This window comes from Trifolium pratense, linkage group LG3, assembly GCF_020283565.1.
Source record: "Trifolium pratense cultivar HEN17-A07 linkage group LG3, ARS_RC_1.1, whole genome shotgun sequence".
Classification (NCBI taxonomy): Eukaryota; Viridiplantae; Streptophyta; class Magnoliopsida; order Fabales; family Fabaceae; genus Trifolium; species Trifolium pratense.
Window position 1 is genome coordinate 35,687,994 of NC_060061.1, and position 21,358 is coordinate 35,709,351.

The following is a 21,358-nucleotide window of genomic DNA, read 5'->3' on the forward strand; positions in this document are numbered from 1 at the left end:
TAATCATGTCACCAATTTAGAGAAAACACTTACTGACCTCTTTTAAAAGAAACAAGACCAAATTTTAGAGAAGATGATTCCGACATCATCACCACATTTTTTTTTATTTTTTGTCGAAAGAAACATGGTAATACTTTACCATTGTTTTGGTCAACAATAGAGTCTACATCTTAATAAAATGTTTGGTCGAGAACATTATTCTTAGAATGAGATAAAATATAAAAATTCAATCAGTTTTACGGCATCCCTCGAACCGTGTTTGACCAATATTTCACTCATCTTTTCATACTTGATATGATCAACAAAATTTTGACCACTTTACCAATTTTAAAAACAACTTCCATGTTAGCATCATGCATGGCAAAGTGTTTCTTCAAAATTTAATTTGAATCTTCTAAATATTGGCTTAACCGTACCCAACCAAATTTGATTCATGAAATGAAGTATATACACATTAATTATTAGAAAACAATTTCGATCATTGTTTTCTTGAATTTAGTTTTATTAAAACTTCTCCATACCACTTGGAGTTAAAAGCAATTCAACCTTTACATGATGAACGTGTTTACACTGATTTTTGGTAAACAACCGCTAGTTTAAATTAATTACTTGAGAGATCAACTAGTAAATCTCGGGACAATTGTTCATGCATTTTGTTAAAGGAAACTTGGAAGTTTATCTTTGAAGACATCCTTATTTGATAAAAGAACAATATGTTTAATTTCTGAAACATATGTTAAATGTAATTAAAGCAAGTTCACTCGAACGAGGGAACTAATGAAAAGCAGAATTTGTAAATGCTTTAAGAAAATAAAGACTTATGAAAAGTAAATTTGCATTTAGAATGTAAAAGTTACAAAGAAAATGTAAAGGTTCACCGATTCATACATTTTTCTCGAGTAACTCGTTTCTCGCCTTAACATGGATACTTTGAGTGTTTGAGATTTTGTGTAAATGAATTGTGACCCCTACTTCGACTATACATACTTCTATTTATAGAAAAACTAAGCAACGTCTATCCTAACGTTAAACTACTAAACTTCAGCCACGCGTCCTTTTGCATTTGAAATGAACCAAGGCCTTTAAACCGTTGTAACCGTCGAAGTCGAATCACACTTAAATGATAAAAATGCTCTAAGTCCATAATTCTTGACTATTTCGATTCATTGGCTTTCATCGAAAGATTCTTCAGTCTCGAGCTATGAAGCTTTTCCATTAGGATTCTCTTGTTCTTAAAGACATTACCCTTAACCTTCATTTAAACGATAAGAGAAAGAATCTCTCTTGTTTTTGAAGACATTAAAGACTAAGGCTACTTAAGGCCATTTCAACAGGTTTTTTTAGCAATAAATGTCTTTGGAACTGGAGATTATAACATATTTTACCTTGAGCTAAAATATGGGATAACAAATTGCCCCCAAAAATGCCTATTTCGATTTGAATGACTCGAATGAAATAAGAGATTGGCATTTTTCAAAGTACCTCTTTCCAAACGCCATCCCTTCTATTAATTGTTCTAGCTTTTCTTTGGACACTTTGTATCCTGAAGCAATCTGGGCTAAGTCATTTGCTTCTTGATTTTCTATTCGAGGAACATGTTCTATGTCAATCGAATCGAAACGTTTTAGTAACGCATTTGCTATGACAAAATAACGAATCAAATGCTCTTTGATACATTTGTATTCTTTTGTCAGTTGTTTCAAAACTAGTTCTGAATCACCTTTTATTTTAATGTCTTTTGCCCCCAGGCTTAATAATATTTCTAATCCTGCTATCAAAGCCTCATATTCAGCTTCATTGTTCGAACAAATACCATTAATCCTGTATTTGAACTTAGTGGGAATTTTTTGTGGGGAAATTATCAAAATACCTATTCCAGTACCATGTTGATGTCTAGACCCATCGAAATACAAAGTCCATGGTTCTAGAGCAATGTAATTTTGAGGTGATTCGATTGCTGAATGATCAACAATGAAGTCAGCCACTATTTGGCCTTTAATTGCTTTCAAAGGCTTGTATGAAAGTGAATATTCAGAAAGAGCTAAAGCCCATCTCCCAATTCGACTATGTAAAATTGGTTTTAGCAACATATGTTTAATAACATCATAATGAGAATAAACATAAACATCAATAGGCTTTATATAATGCTTCAATTTCATACAAGAAAAGTACAAACAAAGACAAAGCTTTTCAATACTACTATATCTAGTTTCAACATCATTAAGGACTCTACTTAGATAATAAATGGCCTTTTCTTCGCCATTTTCGTCCTCTTGGGCTAACATACTACCTAATGTGGTATCAGATGCTGAAATATACAACTTCATAAACTTATTTCTAATTGGTGGCATCAGAGTTGGAGGATTAGACAAATATCTTTTGATTGCATCGAATGCTTCTTGCTGATCCTGCCCCCAAGTAAAAACATCCTCTTTCTTGAGTCGAAGCAATGGTGAAAAAGCTTGAGCTTTACCACTTAGATTCGAAATGAATCTTCTCAGAAAGTTGATTTTTCCCAACAAGGATTGAAGTTGCTTTTTGTTTGTTGGAGGGTTAGTCTCCAAAATCGCTTTTGTCTTGTTTTGGTTTATCTCAATGCCCTTTTTATGCACCACAAACCCAAGGAAATCTCCTGCATGTACACAAAAAGCACATTTCAATGGATTCATTTTCAATCCATATTTCCTCATTCTTTCGAATGACTTTTTTAAACAAACCAAATGATCATTTTGTGATGATGATTTAACAATAATATCATCAATATATACTTGCATAAAAGTATCTATAAAATCATGGAAAATTGAGTTCATTGCTCTTTGGTATGTGGCTCCAGCATTTTTCAATCCAAATGGCATTACGACCCATTCATAGGTACCTAAAGCCCCTGGGCATCGAAAAGCTGTTTTTGCCACATCTTCCTCAGCGATAAAAATTTGGTTATATCCAGAATACCCATCTAACATGCTAAGATATTCGAAACCTGCTGCTGAATCTATTAACATTTCTGCTACAGGCATCGAATATTCATCTTTAGGGGTAGCATTATTTAAGTCCCTAAAATCTATACATATTCTAAGAGAACCATTTTTCTTAATGACAGGAACTATATTTGCTAACCATTCGACATACCTGGTAGTCCGGATGAACTTGCTTCTCAGCAGCCTTTCAATTTCCTCCTTGATCTTAGATAGGATTTCTGGTGCAAATCTTCTTGGTGATTGTTTAACTGGTTTCTTGTCTGGTCGAATGGGTAATCTATGTTCGACCAAATTTCTGTCTAGACCTGGCATTTCATTGTAATCCCAAGCGAAACAATCTTTGAACTCTTTAAGGAGTTCGACCAGTTTATTACGCAAGTCCTTTGGGATATTGGCACTTATGTACGTTGGCCTTTTGATAGAGCCATCTCCAATATCTATTTCTACCAAAGGATCTTGGGCCTGCATCTTTTGACTGGAACTGGAAGGATCTTTCTCAAATCCTAATGGTTCTTCATCATAGATGCAGTCCATTTTTTGAGTCATTGGCAATAATTTGCCATTTTCACAGTTGTTGGCTTCGACAGCCATGTTTTCTTGCAGCATTGTGGCTTCTAAAGCCATCTTTATCTTGTTTTCGGCCATATAAGCCGAAATCTTGGCCCAAGCATTGGGCTTAGTCATCGTAGTATTCTTCAAGGTCCCACCCAGTTGGGCGGACTTTGCCTTCATCCACATGTGGACCTTCGTCTATCTCCTCTCTCTCCCAAATGAATCCATGAGTTGGATCCAATTTGACAGAATGGTAGACATTATCAGCAGGGGCATAGGCATATCCCTGTTCAGTGCATGGCGATATATTCGCCAATTTCTTATCAAATGAATGCTTGGTTATGTGGTGTGTTTCAGCCCTAAAATAACTTTGATCAGCTTCGATATTTTCTACCACACCATCATCTCTCCAAATACTCACTCTCTGATGGAGGGTCGAAGGCACTGCTCCAACACCATGTATCCACTCCCTTCCTAGAAGCAGATTATAATTGGCCTTCGATGCTACAACCAAAAATAAAGTTGGCCTAACAGTGCTGCCAACTGCCACATCGACTTGAATTGCCCCCAGCGAGAAACCAGTCTCACCTTCGTAATTCGAAAGAACGATGTTGTGAGGGTGCAAGTCAGTAGAGAATTTACCAATCTTGGTAATCATGAATTCTGGCATCAGGTTTACTGCTGCTCCTCCATCAATCAACACTTTGTTGACCCCCACATTGTTTACTTTGGCCTGAATAAAGAGGGGTTTCAAATGATTCTTCATTCCCTCAGTTGGCCTCTCAAAATTGGCCATCTGTTCCTCTAAGCAGCCATTATTCATTACATAATAACACATTGGCTTGTGTAAAGCCAATTCAGACTCATCGAATTCATCCTCCCCTTCAGTCACTTCTGACCACACGTCATATTCAGCAGGGAGAATCGAAACTACGTTCACCAGCACATCAAACTCGGGATCTGAATCGAGGAGATCCTCATCTTCCATGTTCTCTCCTTCAAACTCATTCTCAACCTTTTGATCATCCTCTGGTTGAGTCAATCTTTCTTTCAGAGGCCTTCTAGCCACTTCGATAACCTGTTTTCCTTTGTTGTCTTCAGTCTTTTGAGCCTCTTGAAGGGAGAGCCTTTGTTGGCGTTGATGCCTACGCCATTGTGTGCGGGTCATGGGATTCTTTCCCTTGTAATTGTTTCTGTAAGCATACTTCTTCGAATCGACAGAATGACTCGAACTTCCCTTGTCAACAGAATTTCTGACAAAGTTGGATGCATGACCATGAACCCATTTGTTCATTGGTGATTTGTTGGATGGCACAAAAGTATTTGGGTTGCCCAACCTTTGATGTATTGGTTTAGCATGCGCCATGTTCTGTTTTTTCATTGGCCTTGAGTTTGGCCAATTCTCTTTGTTTCTTCTGAATGGTATAAACTTGTTAAGGCCCTCAGTAGCCTTCTTATCGAATACAGCACTGCACCTTGGGCAAAGCATCACCTCAGACTTGTTAAGCTTACACCTTTGTAGAAAATCAATCAGTTCCTCTTCAGCCCCAGGATATACTACTTTCATTTTCTCATAGTACTCATTCTCTGGAATAGAAACTAATTGAGCGCCTCCTGATAAGTCCATGGCATCGATCATCAAGCATTCGACCGGTTCCACATAGGAAGCATCAGATATTTGTAGTGGATCTTCGTCAATTTTCATCTTGTGTCCGGATTTCTCTCCAAACTTCAGCCTTCCATCTTTCAAAGCCTTTTGAACCAGATCCCTGAAAAGAACACATTGTGAGGTTTTATGACCCAAAAAATTATGAAATTTGCAGAAACCTCTTTTCTTTTGCTGTTCAAGGGGAGGCACTTTCAATCCCTTTGGAACAACAATTTGGCCATCAGTAACCAACAAATCAAATATTTCATCACATTTAGTTATATCAAACGAATAAGTTTTAGCGACAAATTTATCATTCTTGGGTTCGACAGGATTTTTTCCATTCGAAGGTTTTAGTAATTTGCAGACATAAGGGGGCCCAGGTTTTAATTCGGCCACATTAATTTCATTATCCTCTATGTCTCCATAGTTTATTACGTATTCCTCATCATCATCATCTATAGTTTCAACATAAGCAATCTTTTCTCTCTTCTGAAACTTCGATGATCTAGCCTTCTCAGCCTTAAGGCGTTCGACCTGTCTTACCCTATCTGCTAATTGTGCCATGTCTCTTAGATGTTGTGTATCTAATTTCTTTCGAATTGAATAATCTAGGCCTCCAGCAGCCATTTCGACTAACTCATGTTCAGGCACTTGAGTAAAGCATCTAGCCTTAAGTAGCCTAAATCGATTCAAATAGTCATCTATGGACTCTGGTGTCTTTCTCCTGACACTGGCCAATTCCTTCAAACTAATCTTAGATTGGCCCATATAAAACTGTTCATGGAAAGCCCTCTCCAATTGAGTCCAATGCTGAATCGAACGGGGGGGAAGAGTTGTGAACCAAGTGAAAGCATTTTTTGTAAGGGAATTTGGGAAATATTTCAACCTTAAATTTTCGTTATCTGCCAAATTTCCTGCTTCGGCAAAAAATCTTGCCACATGTTCCACTGTTGACTCAGTTGTGTCCCCAGCAAACTTTGTGAATTTGGGGATCTTCCATCCCCTTGGCAATTCAGTTTGTAACACGTATTCAGATAATGGGGAAATGAAGTTAGGCCTGTGTAGGCCAACATTGAAACCGTTTTGAGTTAAAATAGTTTCGACTAAATTTGCCAAGTTATCTTGTTGCGCAAAATTATTTCTTTGCACATTTCTAATTACTTCGTCAGCATTTTGATTTCGATTAACCAAAATTACTTCAGGCTCTGGCACATGGTGCACTACTGGAGCCGGTGGTTCCTCTGGTACCACTTGTGGTACTTGATCGTTTGGAACTTCATTGTTCACACGAAACCCTTGGTTCTGAACCTGTGTTTGGTTTCGAATGGGCTGAAGGTTTTGGTTAGGCATTGTAGGAGTACCAAAGAAATCTGCAATCCGCCCCATCTGATGGGCTAGCAACTGATAATTATTATTTGTATTGTTGATTAAAGGGTTCAAAATAGTCCCCAATTGTGAAGTCAGAGTGTTAACCATTTCATGATTACTCTCGTCCATTTGTTGTCGAAAAGACATCATAGTTACATTGGTTAAATTTTGTAAGGCAATATCTCTGGTCCTATTTCCCACAACAGAGGCTGCTGGGGAAGGCATGGTACTCCTGTCAGGATTTGGGTTAGAATTATGTAAGCCTGCCATCAAAGAATCTGGCATTCCTAATCCTGATTGGTTCAACAAAAACGATCGAATGGGGCTCCTTACATCTTCAGCACCAGGCTGACTGCCCCCTATACCATGTGATACTAACGAAGATATCGACCCAGATACAGTCGAACTCGTTGAGGGCATTGTTACCCCTATATTCCCAAAACTGACTGCAGGAACGCTCGAAGCAGATGTTCCAGAGCCTTGGGCCATGACAGTAGCGTTACTAATTGACGCTTGTGTTGGCTGTCCTTCAGGATTTGGGACATTGTTGTTATTGTTTTGATTATTATTTGGTGGTCTAACCATTTTTGACCTAGATTTGACACTAGTTAAATTTGGTAAAGATTTACCACTTCTCAAATGCATACAGAACCAAAACACAAAACTGTAAACACTAACTGTCTTAGTATTTGTAAAAGATTTTTAGAAAATAAACTTCTTTTAACAATGTAAATTGCACAACACAACCCGTCCCACTGGGCGTGCCAATTTGTTTACACTGATTTTTGGTAAACAACCGCTAGTTTAAATTAATTACTTGAGAGATCAACTAGTAAATCTCGGGACAATTGTTCATGCATTTTGTTAAAGGAAACTTGGAAGTTTATCTTTGAAGACATCCTTATTTGATAAAAGAACAATATGTTTAATTTCTGAAACATATGTTAAATGTAATTAAAGCAAGTTCACTCGAACGAGGGAACTAATGAAAAGCAGAATTTGTAAATGCTTTAAGAAAATAAAGACTTATGAAAAGTAAATTTGCATTTAGAATGTAAAAGTTACAAAGAAAATGTAAAGGTTCACCGATTCATACATTTTTCTCGAGTAACTCGTTTCTCGCCTTAACATGGATACTTTGAGTGTTTGAGATTTTGTGTAAATGAATTGTGACCCCTACTTCGACTATACATACTTCTATTTATAGAAAAACTAAGCAACGTCTATCCTAACGTTAAACTACTAAACTTCAGCCACGCGTCCTTTTGCATTTGAAATGAACCAAGGCCTTTAAACCGTTGTAACCGTCGAAGTCGAATCACACTTAAATGATAAAAATGCTCTAAGTCCATAATTCTTGACTATTTCGATTCATTGGCTTTCATCGAAAGATTCTTCAGTCTCGAGCTATGAAGCTTTTCCATTAGGATTCTCTTGTTCTTAAAGACATTACCCTTAACCTTCATTTAAACGATAAGAGAAAGAATCTCTCTTGTTTTTGAAGACATTAAAGACTAAGGCTACTTAAGGCCATTTCAACAGGTTTTTTTAGCAATAAATGTCTTTGGAACTGGAGATTATAACATATTTTACCTTGAGCTAAAATATGGGATAACACCTTGACATCCCTTATTCCTTATTTTCAAAATCCTTATTTTCAAAATGTTGGATAGTCACTTAACCCTTCTAAAAACCCTAATCGTGCCCAAAATATCCCCGAAATGCAAAATGCGGCAATCCATTTATAAACTATATTGACGACTTGTGTTAACTGGCCATTGATATTATCAAAATATTTTCGAAATTGATGATCCATTTGATCCCACAATGCAATGCTTCATTGGCTTCAAACCTTCAACCCATACTTATGACATTAAATACTTGAACACCATTTGTCAAAGCTTAATTATAAAGTGTGCATTTTTTCAGAACTTAATCATGAAATGTGTTTGCCATTTGCAACAATATCAGTGATCCTGCTTTAAGATTTTTTATCTAATTACTCTTTCCTTTCACTTTTTAACGATGTAGTATCGCTCAACTTTCATAATTTTACTCAGGATTTTGCCATCGCTCAACTTTCATCTCTTTACTCAGGATTTTGCCATGACAATCACCGAATAATGGTGCAGCAAGAGGAACATAATCTTTTTTCATGCTATATGCTTTATCGTTATATATGATTTATAAATACCTCTCCAAAATATAGTATACATAATTTTTTGAAATTTTTTAGTATGCAATATCCGAGATATATAACATGTTAACAAGTTAAATTTTTTTTTTTTGTGTGTATAATTGTTTACACGTTTTATATATAATAGGTAATAATATAATTTTTTTTTTTTTGGAGAAAGGGTAATAATATAATTCCGTCAAAGAAAAGGTAATACTATAATTAAGACAAACACTAACAAGTGCTTTTACGTTAGAGTAAAAAATAGAAATATTATCGCAAAATATATTTAATTTAATGTGTTACACAAACTTCTACAAAAAAATTATTTATGAATATTTCTAAATGAGTTAACCAAATCAAATGACTAAGCTACATCCTAATTATGGCAATAGCAAAGAAATAGAATACATAATAAACAATAGAGATACAGATCCCGTCCATCTCAAAATCAACCTTTCAACAGATTTGAGAAAGTTTCATAGCCATTCTAGTATATGATGATTCAGGTCAAAACTTGGGTTGAACTCACTGATGACTTCAGGTTGAAGATTGAACTTTTCGCCGCAACAAGTTCAGTGGGAGAATCAGATTCAGCATTTTGACTTCAGGTCAAAACTTGGGTTGAACTCGCTAACAATCTCATAATTCCTTTAACAAGATTTTAGCTAGGTATTGAGTTAGATTGAAGTTTAATTTTCACTTCATCAAGGCAAGTCTGAATATCCATGAATTCTTCTGTGTCAGAGAAGCTCTCGCCCTGAGAAAATAAGTGTAATGAATTAGAAAAATTTAACACACAAAGAACAACCTTGTTTCCTAACTTTTTTCAATCCTCAAACATCAGAAAGCTTAAAACAAATATCTTGCCTGTCTGCAGATGTTCTTCAAGTGCATCTCAGCCGTAAACAATTCCTTGATACTGCCAGTTGATGCGGATATTTCCATGTACACCTTGCAAAGTTCCAAAGATGCTTTTGAAAACTTTTGGAAGCGATCTCGGTCCTTCCAAGTATCAGAACCCTGAGAGAATACAATCGGACAATTATATTAAGACAACAAATGAGAAATTTCAGAGAGCGAGCTAGCAAATAAGTCAAAAAACAATAGATCAAAGATACTTCTAGTTAAAAATGCTTTTGACAATCAAAAGAAAATGGTGAGTGGTTCATTGTGCACAAGCTACTTTTACTTAAAATCACCCCGAACCACCTAGACTGGCAGTTCACGCTAGCCAAAGACATGTTATTGAACGATGACCTTCTCTGACAAACACTGCATGTGAATATCATTTTGCAAATGTGTGCTTCACAGAAATCATGCCAATATCTTTCGGATAAAAAAGATATCTGAGATGTACTTGACCGTGTATGGGACATACCTGGAGTGATCGAACTTGCTTTAAGAGGGCTTCAGAACACATCATGAGATCTCCCTTAATTCTGTGCCATTTAGCATATAAGCCCCAGATATCAGGTCCACATTCACTCCCATTTTTAACTATCTGTATCAGTGAAATAATATTAAATAGGGCCTCGTGGACTTACATGTACCACTAATCATTTAGCATATCCTTTATTTAACGAGCAAAGATTATTGAGTTGCACTGACTGTTCATTAACCACTTGACTAAATAGAAAGAATCTACAGAAACAGAATCTTGAGAGAATTGTTAACCTGCTGTAAAACATTTCCAAGCAACGACAATAATTGCTCACTTTCACGCAATCTTCCTGCAACGGATAGTCCAGATACTTGCTCTTGATGTTCTGACCCAGAATCAACAATGCAGGATTGATCTGTATTAGGTTTATTATCAGTTGTCACAGGAGGTACAAAGTTACTTGTAGAAAACCTCTTTTCCACCTCATTTGTGATTCTTTCCAATAAAACCGTATCTACTCTTTTATTATTAGACATGTCCAAAACCATCTTGGTGCCTTCCAGTGCCTAAAAGAATTTACCAAAATAGATGAACAATGAAGAATCAACAAGTGTTTCAAGTAAAGTACTTTTTTAATGCACCAACCCTGCATTTTATGTCATTGATTTGTTAAAAAAATAGCCAAACCTTTAAGTTTATTTATTTTCCACCATATATTTGTATCGACTGTGTATTCTATGACCTATGTGAATGAAGACAGTTTCATACATTGCGTACTTATCACATGTCCAGGTCTGGATATTTAGCGCAAACAAATAAGGGCGACACAATAAAACTGCCTTAACATTAAGGAAATATTTGATAAATAAGTTGATTCCATACCATAACCCAAAGAAGAGAGCAATGGGGGAAAGGTACTAGATGGAACGAACCATTCTATGATATTTTAAACAAGACAATGATAATTAATATAATCATATTTCATTTCAATGCACTCGAATTTATCCCTCCCTATCAATCCAAACATAGCCTCGCAGTGATGACATAGAAATGAAAGATGGCATATAACATGAAATAAAACAGCACAAAAACACCTTTCATCCTTCATAATATCCTATTACATGTCAGACTAGTTTTGACCAACAATATAAAAAATTCATATACCTGACTGATATTGTCAACGTCAACAGCAACATGACTGTAATTCTCCCAGAGTTGCCAGCTGTTCCGTCTGTTACCAAATATCATGGTGTTAATGGGTAGCTTAGATGACTAAATTTCCAATTATTATGAACTAAAACATATATCACAGTAGGTGTACGTTTTTTAATGGGTATCCTAGATGGGCTAAATTTGCAATGATTATGAACTGAAACAGATACTCCCTCCGGCCCCTATTATAAGAAAAAAATCACGTATAAACTAGATACGTCAGTTATTTAATGAATCTAAAACGTAATTTTTTTTCCTTATAATAGGGACCAAAGGGAGTATATCGCATTAGGTTTCTTTGAATGCAATAAAGGCCGATATATATGACATAGAGAAAGTTTACTAAGAGGAGTAAATACTGAACTTGAACTTCAAGGCTTCTTTGAATGCAATAAAGGCCTCTTTGCTCTTTTTCTTGATCAAATGCCTGCAATGTTAGGTTAAACATGTCATTAGTACAGGCAAGAAGGAAAATATTTAATAACCCTATCAACTGATTTTTTTTTATCATTACTATTACTACCTTTGTCCCTAAATATAGGAGCACGAGTTTTTTTGTCCCTTTTTATAAAATCCTTTTAAAATTCTAAGTGCAATAATTATTTCCTTGCCAACATACCCGTAATTATGTTACATCTTTTTCGGCAATCTGTAATAAATATTTTTATGCAAACATTAACTAATTCTCTCTCCTAAAGGATAAACTTGTAATAAAACAATACAAATTACCAATAAATAATTTTTTGGCATACTTAACTTAATACCATAACCAATTTTGTCATGTGATTTACTCAACTGTGACTTTATTTTTTTAATAATCATTATTGACTGGGAATATATTGAATTTTATTGCCGAGCTCACAACTGTGATACCAAGGTAAAAGGGTTCCGATTCAGTTTCTACAAGATATTTTGTGCCTAAAGATAATCTACAATGGTAAAGCATCAAATTCTCCAAGCTGGAGATATCAACTTTGAGCCCACAGGAAGAAAATCAGGTGAAATTTAAAGGAGGGACTTCATTTTCTCATTATTATGTAGCCCAATTTCTGAAGTCCAAAAAATTATGCCTTTACATAATTACAGGTAAGGTGGGGCTTTGCGGGAAAAAAAAAAAAAAAAAAAAACTTAAATAGTTTAAAACACAGACAAACTAATTTTTATTATAAGAAGAAAGCAAGAGCTACATACAAGCAAGCTATGTTATTCCAAGCTTCCCCATTTTCGGGATCAAGTTGAACAGCACGAGTAAATGCATCTAGAGCCTTTTCAACATCCCGTGCCTGTTGAACTTCTATGGTTAGTAAGAAGTACTCAAGAAAACATAAGTAAGAAACAGAAAACAAGTGGAGCAAATCTACATTAGCCACTGTCAAAACATGGGAATTTGTAATTCCATGCCCATCCCGACAAACCAATTAAGTGATGCAACATAAACAAATACTACCTCAGGTCCTTATTATAATAGAATTTTTGGATATTGTTTTGGTCCTATTTATAAGAAAAATTCATTTCAAATGTGTAATTAATGCCTCACAATTTCTCCTGAGGGGTGTAATTAATGCCTCACAATTTTTTTTGTTTTTCTTCTTATTCTTATAATATAACAAGGACTTATTATTAACCAAAGGGAGTAGATGATAAGCAAATCTAAGAGACATCACGCAGTTTACCTTCAATGCAGCAGCGCCAAATGCAAACCAACCATCTGGATACATAGAGTTCATTGACATTGCAGACTCCCTTAAATTAACAAACAAAATTTACTGTAGTTAATATACTATACTAAACCAAATAACAATGTTACAATCAAAACAACCGACATTTTTAACATAATGATGATAAAGACAGTGATGAAAGTGAAAAGCTTCATTCAGGATATGCATAGAACACACCATAAAGTTTTAGACATCTCATAGTCTCCTCTATTGTATGCACTGCGAGCCAGAGAGCGCTGTGAACAGAGAAAAACAAATTTATCAAAAAAATGTGAGTTTATAAATTTAATAATATCATAGAAGCAAACATGAAGAATATAAGCACAACAGATTAAGCATATACACAGGCCCACCTTAGCTCTAGCAGACCTATTGTTTGAAACTTCCAGAGCTTTCTCATAGCATGCATCATTATTGGTAGTGTCACCCAAGGAGCACCTAGAATAATATTCATGTGAGAAATAAATTAGGCAAAATAATTATATTCTAGCTGTTTAATTTTTCAATTTCTTTATAGTGTAAGCTAGACTGTGATCTGTCATGGCAGGTTCTTGATTGATACAAAGTGAGCGAGGAAAAACAGATAACCACATATACCCTCAGTGAAGAGATAATCCAAGTCTGCACTCTTTCGATATGTGATCATTGCTTACCTTTTTAAATTGTTCAAATTATTGTGGTCCCAACTTTTGGCCAATTTAGAAACACACTATGTGAGGTTTTATTTAAGCTGTTGGAAATTAATTTATCTTTTTTCAGGAACAAATTGGGAATTGGGAACCCTTGCATAGGGGATTAAACCTTGTGGCCTTTTACTAAACCTAAAGCTAATTTTCTTAAATCATTTATTTCTTTCATATTCAGTAGCTTGTGCATAGAAAATTAGTATTTGGTTTCTTTCCTTTCCTTCTCCTTATATCACACCTCCGGAGCTGATCTTGAGCTATTTATGTACTTCTCTTTTGGTAAAATGAACCAACAAACAAATTAGGGCCCGTTTTTTTATGAAAACATTTTCTAAAATTCATGTTAATTTTACTTGTTAACAAGAACATAGAGACTCTTGAAGTGAACAATTGTTTACATTTTTCGGAAACAATAAAAAGCCAAAAGAATTATTTTCATTATTTCTTGAACTGCATAATCTCTAACTAGCATTTCATCTTCTCTCCATCACAATGGTTCACTCTTCAAACAATTATCATCCCAGAAGAATCAGATAAAAACATAAATTAAAGGAACAAAAATGATTGTTTGATATATCTTGATATTAAAAGTAGTGGCTAAAAGATTTGGATGTCGTTCTTCATGCTCATTGGTTGTTAATTGTTATCCGTAAAATACCAATGTGTTTGAATAAGCAGCTTAATTAAGTGCTTTTCACATGAGAGCTTATATCATAAATGCTTAAAATATTCAATAAGCATAAGCCAATTTCCATTAGCGCTTGTATCATAAATGCTTAAAATATTCATTAAGCATAAGCCAATTTCCATTATCTTATCCAAGTAACTGCTTATAAAAAAAAATAAAAACTTATCTAAGTAACTTAGTGTTTGTGCCATAAGCTAAACCTAAATAGTCATGGAAATTAATTAACTATTGTTCAAGAGGAATGATAACCTAATTAGGAAAACCAAAAGCAAGATGAGCAAAGTAACATACCATAATCTGGGGTCATTTGGTCTTTCAGATAGTCGTTTCCTGATGAGTTCAACAGCTGTTGCTTTCTTCTCCAATAGACTGATTTCCATATCAAACATCAAATGAACCAATAAGGCGTGAATATTGAGAGAGAAAATTGGTTCATTAATTTCATATTACATCATACCTGTAGCAGTGTATGAGATTGTCCCATAATTCTAAGTCTTCAAACTCCTTTATTGCATCCCCTATCAAGCCACAACGCACCAAAAGTTCCCCATATTCCCTGAAATTGAAAGAAAATGTAATAAGAGTTAAAAGAAGAATAAAAAACTTAGGGTGTGAGGAGGTCATGTCCAAAATCTACAGAGCGAAAGTTTATACTTTCTCAAAGCAGGAATGCTAGCCATATAAACACCATAACTAAGAGGAATTCTTTCTGCAATTTCTGGAGAAGATTCAGAAACACGCTTCACCTGCAGAAATATGTATATATCTTATTAGGAACAGTAGACAATCAAGACAATTCACAATCACATTGCAGCCAAATTGAAACCAATGCGTTTTTTTGTACAAAGATTTAAAAAAGCTTCAATGTGTTATATATATATATATATATATATATATATAACCTTGCTGCATCCTTAGTTTCTCTGAAATAAGCTTGTTACTGTGTGAATCTTGTATAACTTCCACATTAGAGTCTCTCAAATTAATTCATTTACTCAAAGTATTAAATAGAATGAAATGTGTAGCAGAACAAATAAGGAACACCGAGAGTAGCTTTAGAAAGAAAAATGGCATCTACTAGGTACTTTCTGCTCAATCTTGCTGGAACTTACATTAGTTTCAGCTTAGATTCCTTTTGCCTTTCTAGAATATTCTGCCAGCACGGCAGTTTCTGTTAGCAGCAGTTTGCACTGCTCTAAAGTTAGATACAGGGGTTTAGGATAACCCCTCAGTCGGTGTAGGATAAGAATCCTATATAAATCATCGTACTCTGTATTTTTCTTTCAAGAATTCACAATTCAGAAATTGAAAGAATAGATTTCTCAATTCTCCTTTCACTTTTCTATTACTATGAGAAGCTTAATATCAATATTTTGACGCAGAATTATAAAAGCCGTTCATTACATAGGAATACAGCAAAATCAATTACCAGAAAAATGATATAGTTTTATAAACATAAAGCTAACATGTTACAGAAATGAAACACACATACTAAGCTTTCCATCATCAGTAATGCACGCTCCTTTGTTCGACTACGCAATGACTCCCATCTAATACGCAGGATATCGCAGAAGCATCGTATCTATAGCAGGAAAAGAACATTAAAAATGCAGATAATTAAGTGGAACATTAGAATAAAGGAAAACACACACCATAAGCACACACGAAGTTGGCTTTATGGTGTGGAAAAAAAAAACTCATCTTAAAACAAATACAAGTGGTAGATTTTTTTTTCTACTTACGATGAAGTAAGAGAAATGCTGGGAATCAATTGCCTCAATGTAAGGAGCCATATCCCATCCTGAAACCAAATGACGAGCCATCAATTAAGTGAACATATACAAGACACGGCCATTTTGTTTTCTCCTTTTTTTCAGAAATATTTGTGGTTTTGGATTTTAGAACTCAATTAGAAATGTAAATAGCACTAAAAGTTGGAAAAATAATGGAAAGAAGATCACTAAATGTTAGAGACCATAATCTTGGTTCTGCCATGAAAGAAAGGCTAATTAGGGATTACATAGTAATGAATCCTCCAAGTTCCAAGCTAAAGTGAACATTTAAATAGACACCAGATCAACTTAGAAAAGCAAACAAGACTACTGAAATTTATTTATTTATTTATTTTTTACTTCAGACAAATCTCTCCTTTGATCAGACTAAAAAAAGGACAACATATGTTTAACAGAAGAATTGGTTAAATTGTAGAAGTTGACCCTAATTTTATCCCCCTGTGGTTTCAGATTTGGCATTCAACACACTGAAAGTTTCAATATGTGGCTAATAAAATAACCACAACAAATTAATGTTGAACAAATTTAGAAACGTTAACTGAAAATTCAATTGCACATCTAGAGCAGTGACCTAGGAGAACAGCTGTTCAGTAAAGGTAAACCAAAATCTCTATTCATTCTCTGAGGTAGTTTCCAATTAGAAGGTTGAAAGAGGGATTTATATCGAAGTATAAAGATGCTAGAAATAATATTGTAAATGCATGTTCAAATTAAGGCAACTTACGTTGCAATTCATCGTGTCGGGAACTCTTCTCAATTAGAAGGCAGTATGCTAGAATTACAGCCTGTTGTGTTGATGTTAGGTTGGAAGTGACAGAAGCACCATTTTCCATGTCTTGTGACCTAGCTTTAGAGTCATCAGTGTTTTCTACCAACTTTGGTATTACAAGTATGTCAGATTCTTCAGAGGCTTGATGCTGACGCAAATTATTGCTGCCATCATGTGTTTGGATACCAGTTCCCGTTAAGGGGCGGTTGTCCCCACTGTTTGACGAACCTGTGCATGTAACAAGTACCATTTGTGCCTTTGGTTCGACCTATGTCAAAGAATAATGTATTAAAAGGTAAGTACCATTAATGAAACATGCCAACGAAGCAATTTACTGTGTTTGCGTAACGTACTAAAAGGTAAGTACCATGAACGAAACATGCCGACGATGCAGTTTATTGTGTTTACCTGATGTGCAGTACGGAAACCAAGTACCCCGGTAACTGAAAGCTGAAGCCCAGCTGCCGTCTCAGCTGACTCAAAATGTGTCCTGATACAATAAGGTACTTCATCATAAAAGGATACCATGGGAAATCAAAGTCAACCATCATTTAAACATTCAAGTAGTATTCTACAGGAAAATTTTACAATAAATTATTTTCTAGTATAATCAAAAGCATTTCCAAGGACATCATGCTTCCAATATATTTTTGCACACTTCAGGGTGAATCCTCACAACTGGATAGGAAATACGGGGTGGGGAGTTACAAGTCACAACTTAGTATTATCGGTGAGAAGTAAGAAGCAATGCATGTGTTAAACTAATCAAACACAGGTGTGCTTAACCTTGTATTTGTGAACTACTTTTTGCTTAAGAAGATGAATAAATGTAAGAAGAAAAAGATATCACTTTATGCAATGCAAGCCCAAAAACCATACAAAGGAAAACACAACTTTTTTCCCAACCAACTGTCCTTTTCCTCAGGGAATAGTTTTAGTTGGTTTTTATTCCAGTTCCTCACTTAATTATGTAACAGATTAGTAAATCCTGTTTACTCCCAGCAAGGTTACGTAAAGCAGTTGGAACATATAAAGGAACCAGAAAAAATAACCTCACAAATATATGTGACTATGCAAATATTGTCATTCATATGTTGCTTATATCCAAGCAAGAACAACAAATTCATTCCGAGAGGGTAACAAAACAGGTTACAGTATATCAAAATAAGTATATTAAAGATAAGACATCGCTAATATTTTCCCAAAATATCATAAAATAAATATCAACTTTTTATGCTTTTATACACTGAATCAACAAAAAGCTCTAGTATGTCAGTGACTTCCTTCAGGATATGATACCAATTATGGTGCAAGTTATGACATGGTTTATTATGGTTCATTGTTCATAGTAGCTTGTTAGCATAAGCAGACATTAAGTGTTTTATTTGCAGGGAAAAATTCAAAGATTTTTAATTTTAAAATTATGTGGCTATCATCGGGGGGGATCTTATTCACCGTGATTTATTGAGTAACAACATTTTAGAGTTCTATCCTATACCCAGTTTTAAAATTTATATATCACATGACTATTTTAAAAATAAACATAAACCAGACAACTTTTTCTTGTCTAGTCCCTCGTTTTTAAACAAACCATACCTACCCTAAAGGTAAAGTGCTTCCATTGAACAAACTACCTTGCATACCAAGAGTGGCCTAAATATTCCCAGTGACTGGACTATATGTAGGTACTTAAAGCAAGCTAGTAACACATAATGAATCAGATTTTCCATTCACATTGCAAATAAAATAGTACAAATAAGTCTACAAATCCTAGCTCAACTGGCAGAAATGCCGAAATTGCTAGGTCGGACGCCATGACCGGGATTCGAACCCCGGTCCCTCCACTTTGTGTGTGTGAGTTTTCAATGGCTTGTCATTTCGTCTACCAAAAAAAATAGTACAAATAAAACCTGTGAAAGTAAAAGGAAAAGTAAAAATCCAAGCGAACTGACCTACAAGGGTCAACTCGTCCATATGCATATTCCATAATTCCAGCCTCTAAATGAAGCAAGGAAACAATAGCCAAGCTCTCTCTATCACGCAAATCAGTATCCCAATAACTCTGAACTTTTTCTGAAGTGCCAAATTGCTGTAAAGCTTCGCCCATATAAGCATGCAAGAGATCGCAAAGTGAAGAAGACCGCTCGTCCAAAATCCTCTGTTCAAGAAGCAAAACTCTTCCAAGCCACCAAGAAAGACTTCTAATTCTAATATCAATTGATAAATCTTTCATCCTCATAAGCAACATCTTAGCAAAAACTATATACTAGAAGAAAAGAAAAAAAGACTAGTTAGTTATTAGTTGATAATTCAAAATAAAATTATGAAAGATTTGGTTACAACTAACTTTATATGGGCCCTGTTCAGATAAAAACCATAATTAAGCGTGCATAGCAGAAGTGCATATCATATAGTTGATTATTGAAATAAGCTATAAGAGAAAATAAAGTCAAACTATTTTTATATAAGTTGTTTCCTAAGCTACCCTGAACAACTTACGAAAATAAACTTAAACCTAAGTTATTTCCACAAGCTCTCACAATCAGTCTCACAAACGTTTATGTCAGTAGATAAGTTCAAATACGTCGATCCAAACACCCCCATGGTTTAATAATGAAATGATAAATGCAATGCCAGCACGAACGGAGTACCTGAAGATTCGAGAACTTTCCAAGCAAATCAGAACCATCAGACATAATATAATTACGTGCCCAAATATCCCATTCTGCACACTCAAATTCAACCAAAGGCAAAGGGAATCTTGGTAGCTCCTTCCCCTTCAAAGGCCTGCAATTACAATTTCACAAACCACTAATTCATAAACCAAAATAGCAAATAGTAAAAATAGTTTCAAACTGTTACTTTTGTGATGAAAATGAACATTACCCTGTAAAATTACATTGAGTAAACCCTAGAAATGCAGCAACAGCAATACACATCACGAGGATGGCTCTGTGAGATTGTTCAACAGTGCTAACTGAGGCGTCTGTTATGAAAGACTCGGCGCAGTTCACCAACTCGGAGTAGAAGTGTTCGGCGGATTCCGGTGGCGGTGAGTTGTGATTAAGTTGGAAGATGAGTTTGCAAGATTGAGAGGTGAGTGCTTCAGCATAGTTGCCACATTCAATTGAGGCCAATAGTTCCTTGATGAGGTCATCTGAGGATTCGGTTTGAGGTTCAGGATTGAACGCCGTCGTCGTCTCCGGTGAAGGAGTGAGGGTGCAACGGATGAGGCGGAGTTCGTAGCGACGGGTTACGGCGACTTGAGGTTCGGAGTTAGACATGTCTGTTCCTGCTTCAGGGTTTAGTGGTTCCGTTAAAATACTTCAATTTTACTGGTAGAACTCGTTTGAATTAGTTTATTGGTGACAATGTAGTTTATGATAAAATAAAATGCAATTTTCACTGATATGATCTTATAAAATAACATAAAACCTAATTTATATTAGATAATCTGTTTGCGTTAATCCAAACGAGACTCTAAATTATACTGAAAAACAATAAAATAGTTTCGAAACTATCATAAAACAATTGAAAAATAATCTCTAAATGTTCAAAAAAATAAAAAAAACAGGTCTTAAGAGTTGCAGTAAAAAATAAAATAGATTTGTAGTAAAATAAAAAATTCAATTGTAACAAAAAGAAATTTCAATATATAAAAAGTCTTCACTAAAATAAAAAATTCAATATAAAAATATTATTCTTAAAAATTGTGCATTCAAATTTTTAAGAGTCGCAGTAAAAAAATGTTTTTAAGAGTTAAAATGTTGTACTTTTCATTGCAAAAAAAAAAAGAAAATTCTATAGTACATTTGATAATTTCTAATGTATCGGTACACTAGGTCATTAAAATGATAGGTAAATGAATTTTTTTAAAAATAAATAATTTTTTCTATCATTTAAAACATTATAATAACCATCTTCTAAAAAAAAACATTATAATAACCAAATATTATTTATCAAAATTGTCAAAAATATAAAATTTGATATTTTTTGAATTTTTATTCCTTATAATATCAATATTGAATTTTTTTTAATGAAATTTTTTTAAAAAAAAAATAGTGAATTGCTTATAAACATTGAAATTGTGATTGTTCTTGTGATGTTATTATCTCTAAAATACAATAATCGACTTAATTCATAAAAATAATCGCTAATTTATCAATTTAACGACTTAATGTACCGATACATTCGAATTATTTCAATGTACCGTAAAAGCTCAAAAAAATGTTATACTTTTCAATGCAAAAATTCTAATGTTGGAATCTTTAATGTGTCTTAAGAGTGCACTTCTGACATAGGGTTCTAGATCTGCCATCGAATATATAAATGCACTCTCGTCATCAAATCAATCCATTTTAAATGTATTGACATCTTTATATA

The 21,358-nt window shown here is 34.5% G+C and overlaps 1 protein-coding gene across 1 annotated transcript; it reads right to left on the bottom strand.

Moving 5' to 3' along the window:
• Positions 1-8,885: 8,885 nt before the first annotated feature.
• Positions 8,886-20,305, bottom strand: LOC123917933 (tetratricopeptide repeat protein 27 homolog). The gene is made up of 20 exons (XM_045969845.1): positions 19,862-20,305; positions 19,627-19,762; positions 18,928-19,241; positions 17,384-17,465; positions 16,931-17,243; positions 16,156-16,214; positions 15,906-15,995; positions 15,068-15,159; positions 14,871-14,969; positions 14,705-14,782; positions 13,393-13,477; positions 13,217-13,275; positions 12,995-13,064; positions 12,513-12,604; positions 11,686-11,748; positions 11,274-11,340; positions 10,403-10,675; positions 10,107-10,229; positions 9,596-9,748; positions 8,886-9,485 (listed from the first exon to the last, which is right to left on the bottom strand). Exons 1-20 carry the CDS (start codon positions 20,257-20,259, stop codon positions 9,390-9,392), a joined length of 2,742 nt encoding a protein of 913 aa, XP_045825801.1. The 5' UTR covers positions 20,260-20,305; the 3' UTR covers positions 8,886-9,389.
• Positions 20,306-21,358: the final 1,053 nt, after the last annotated feature.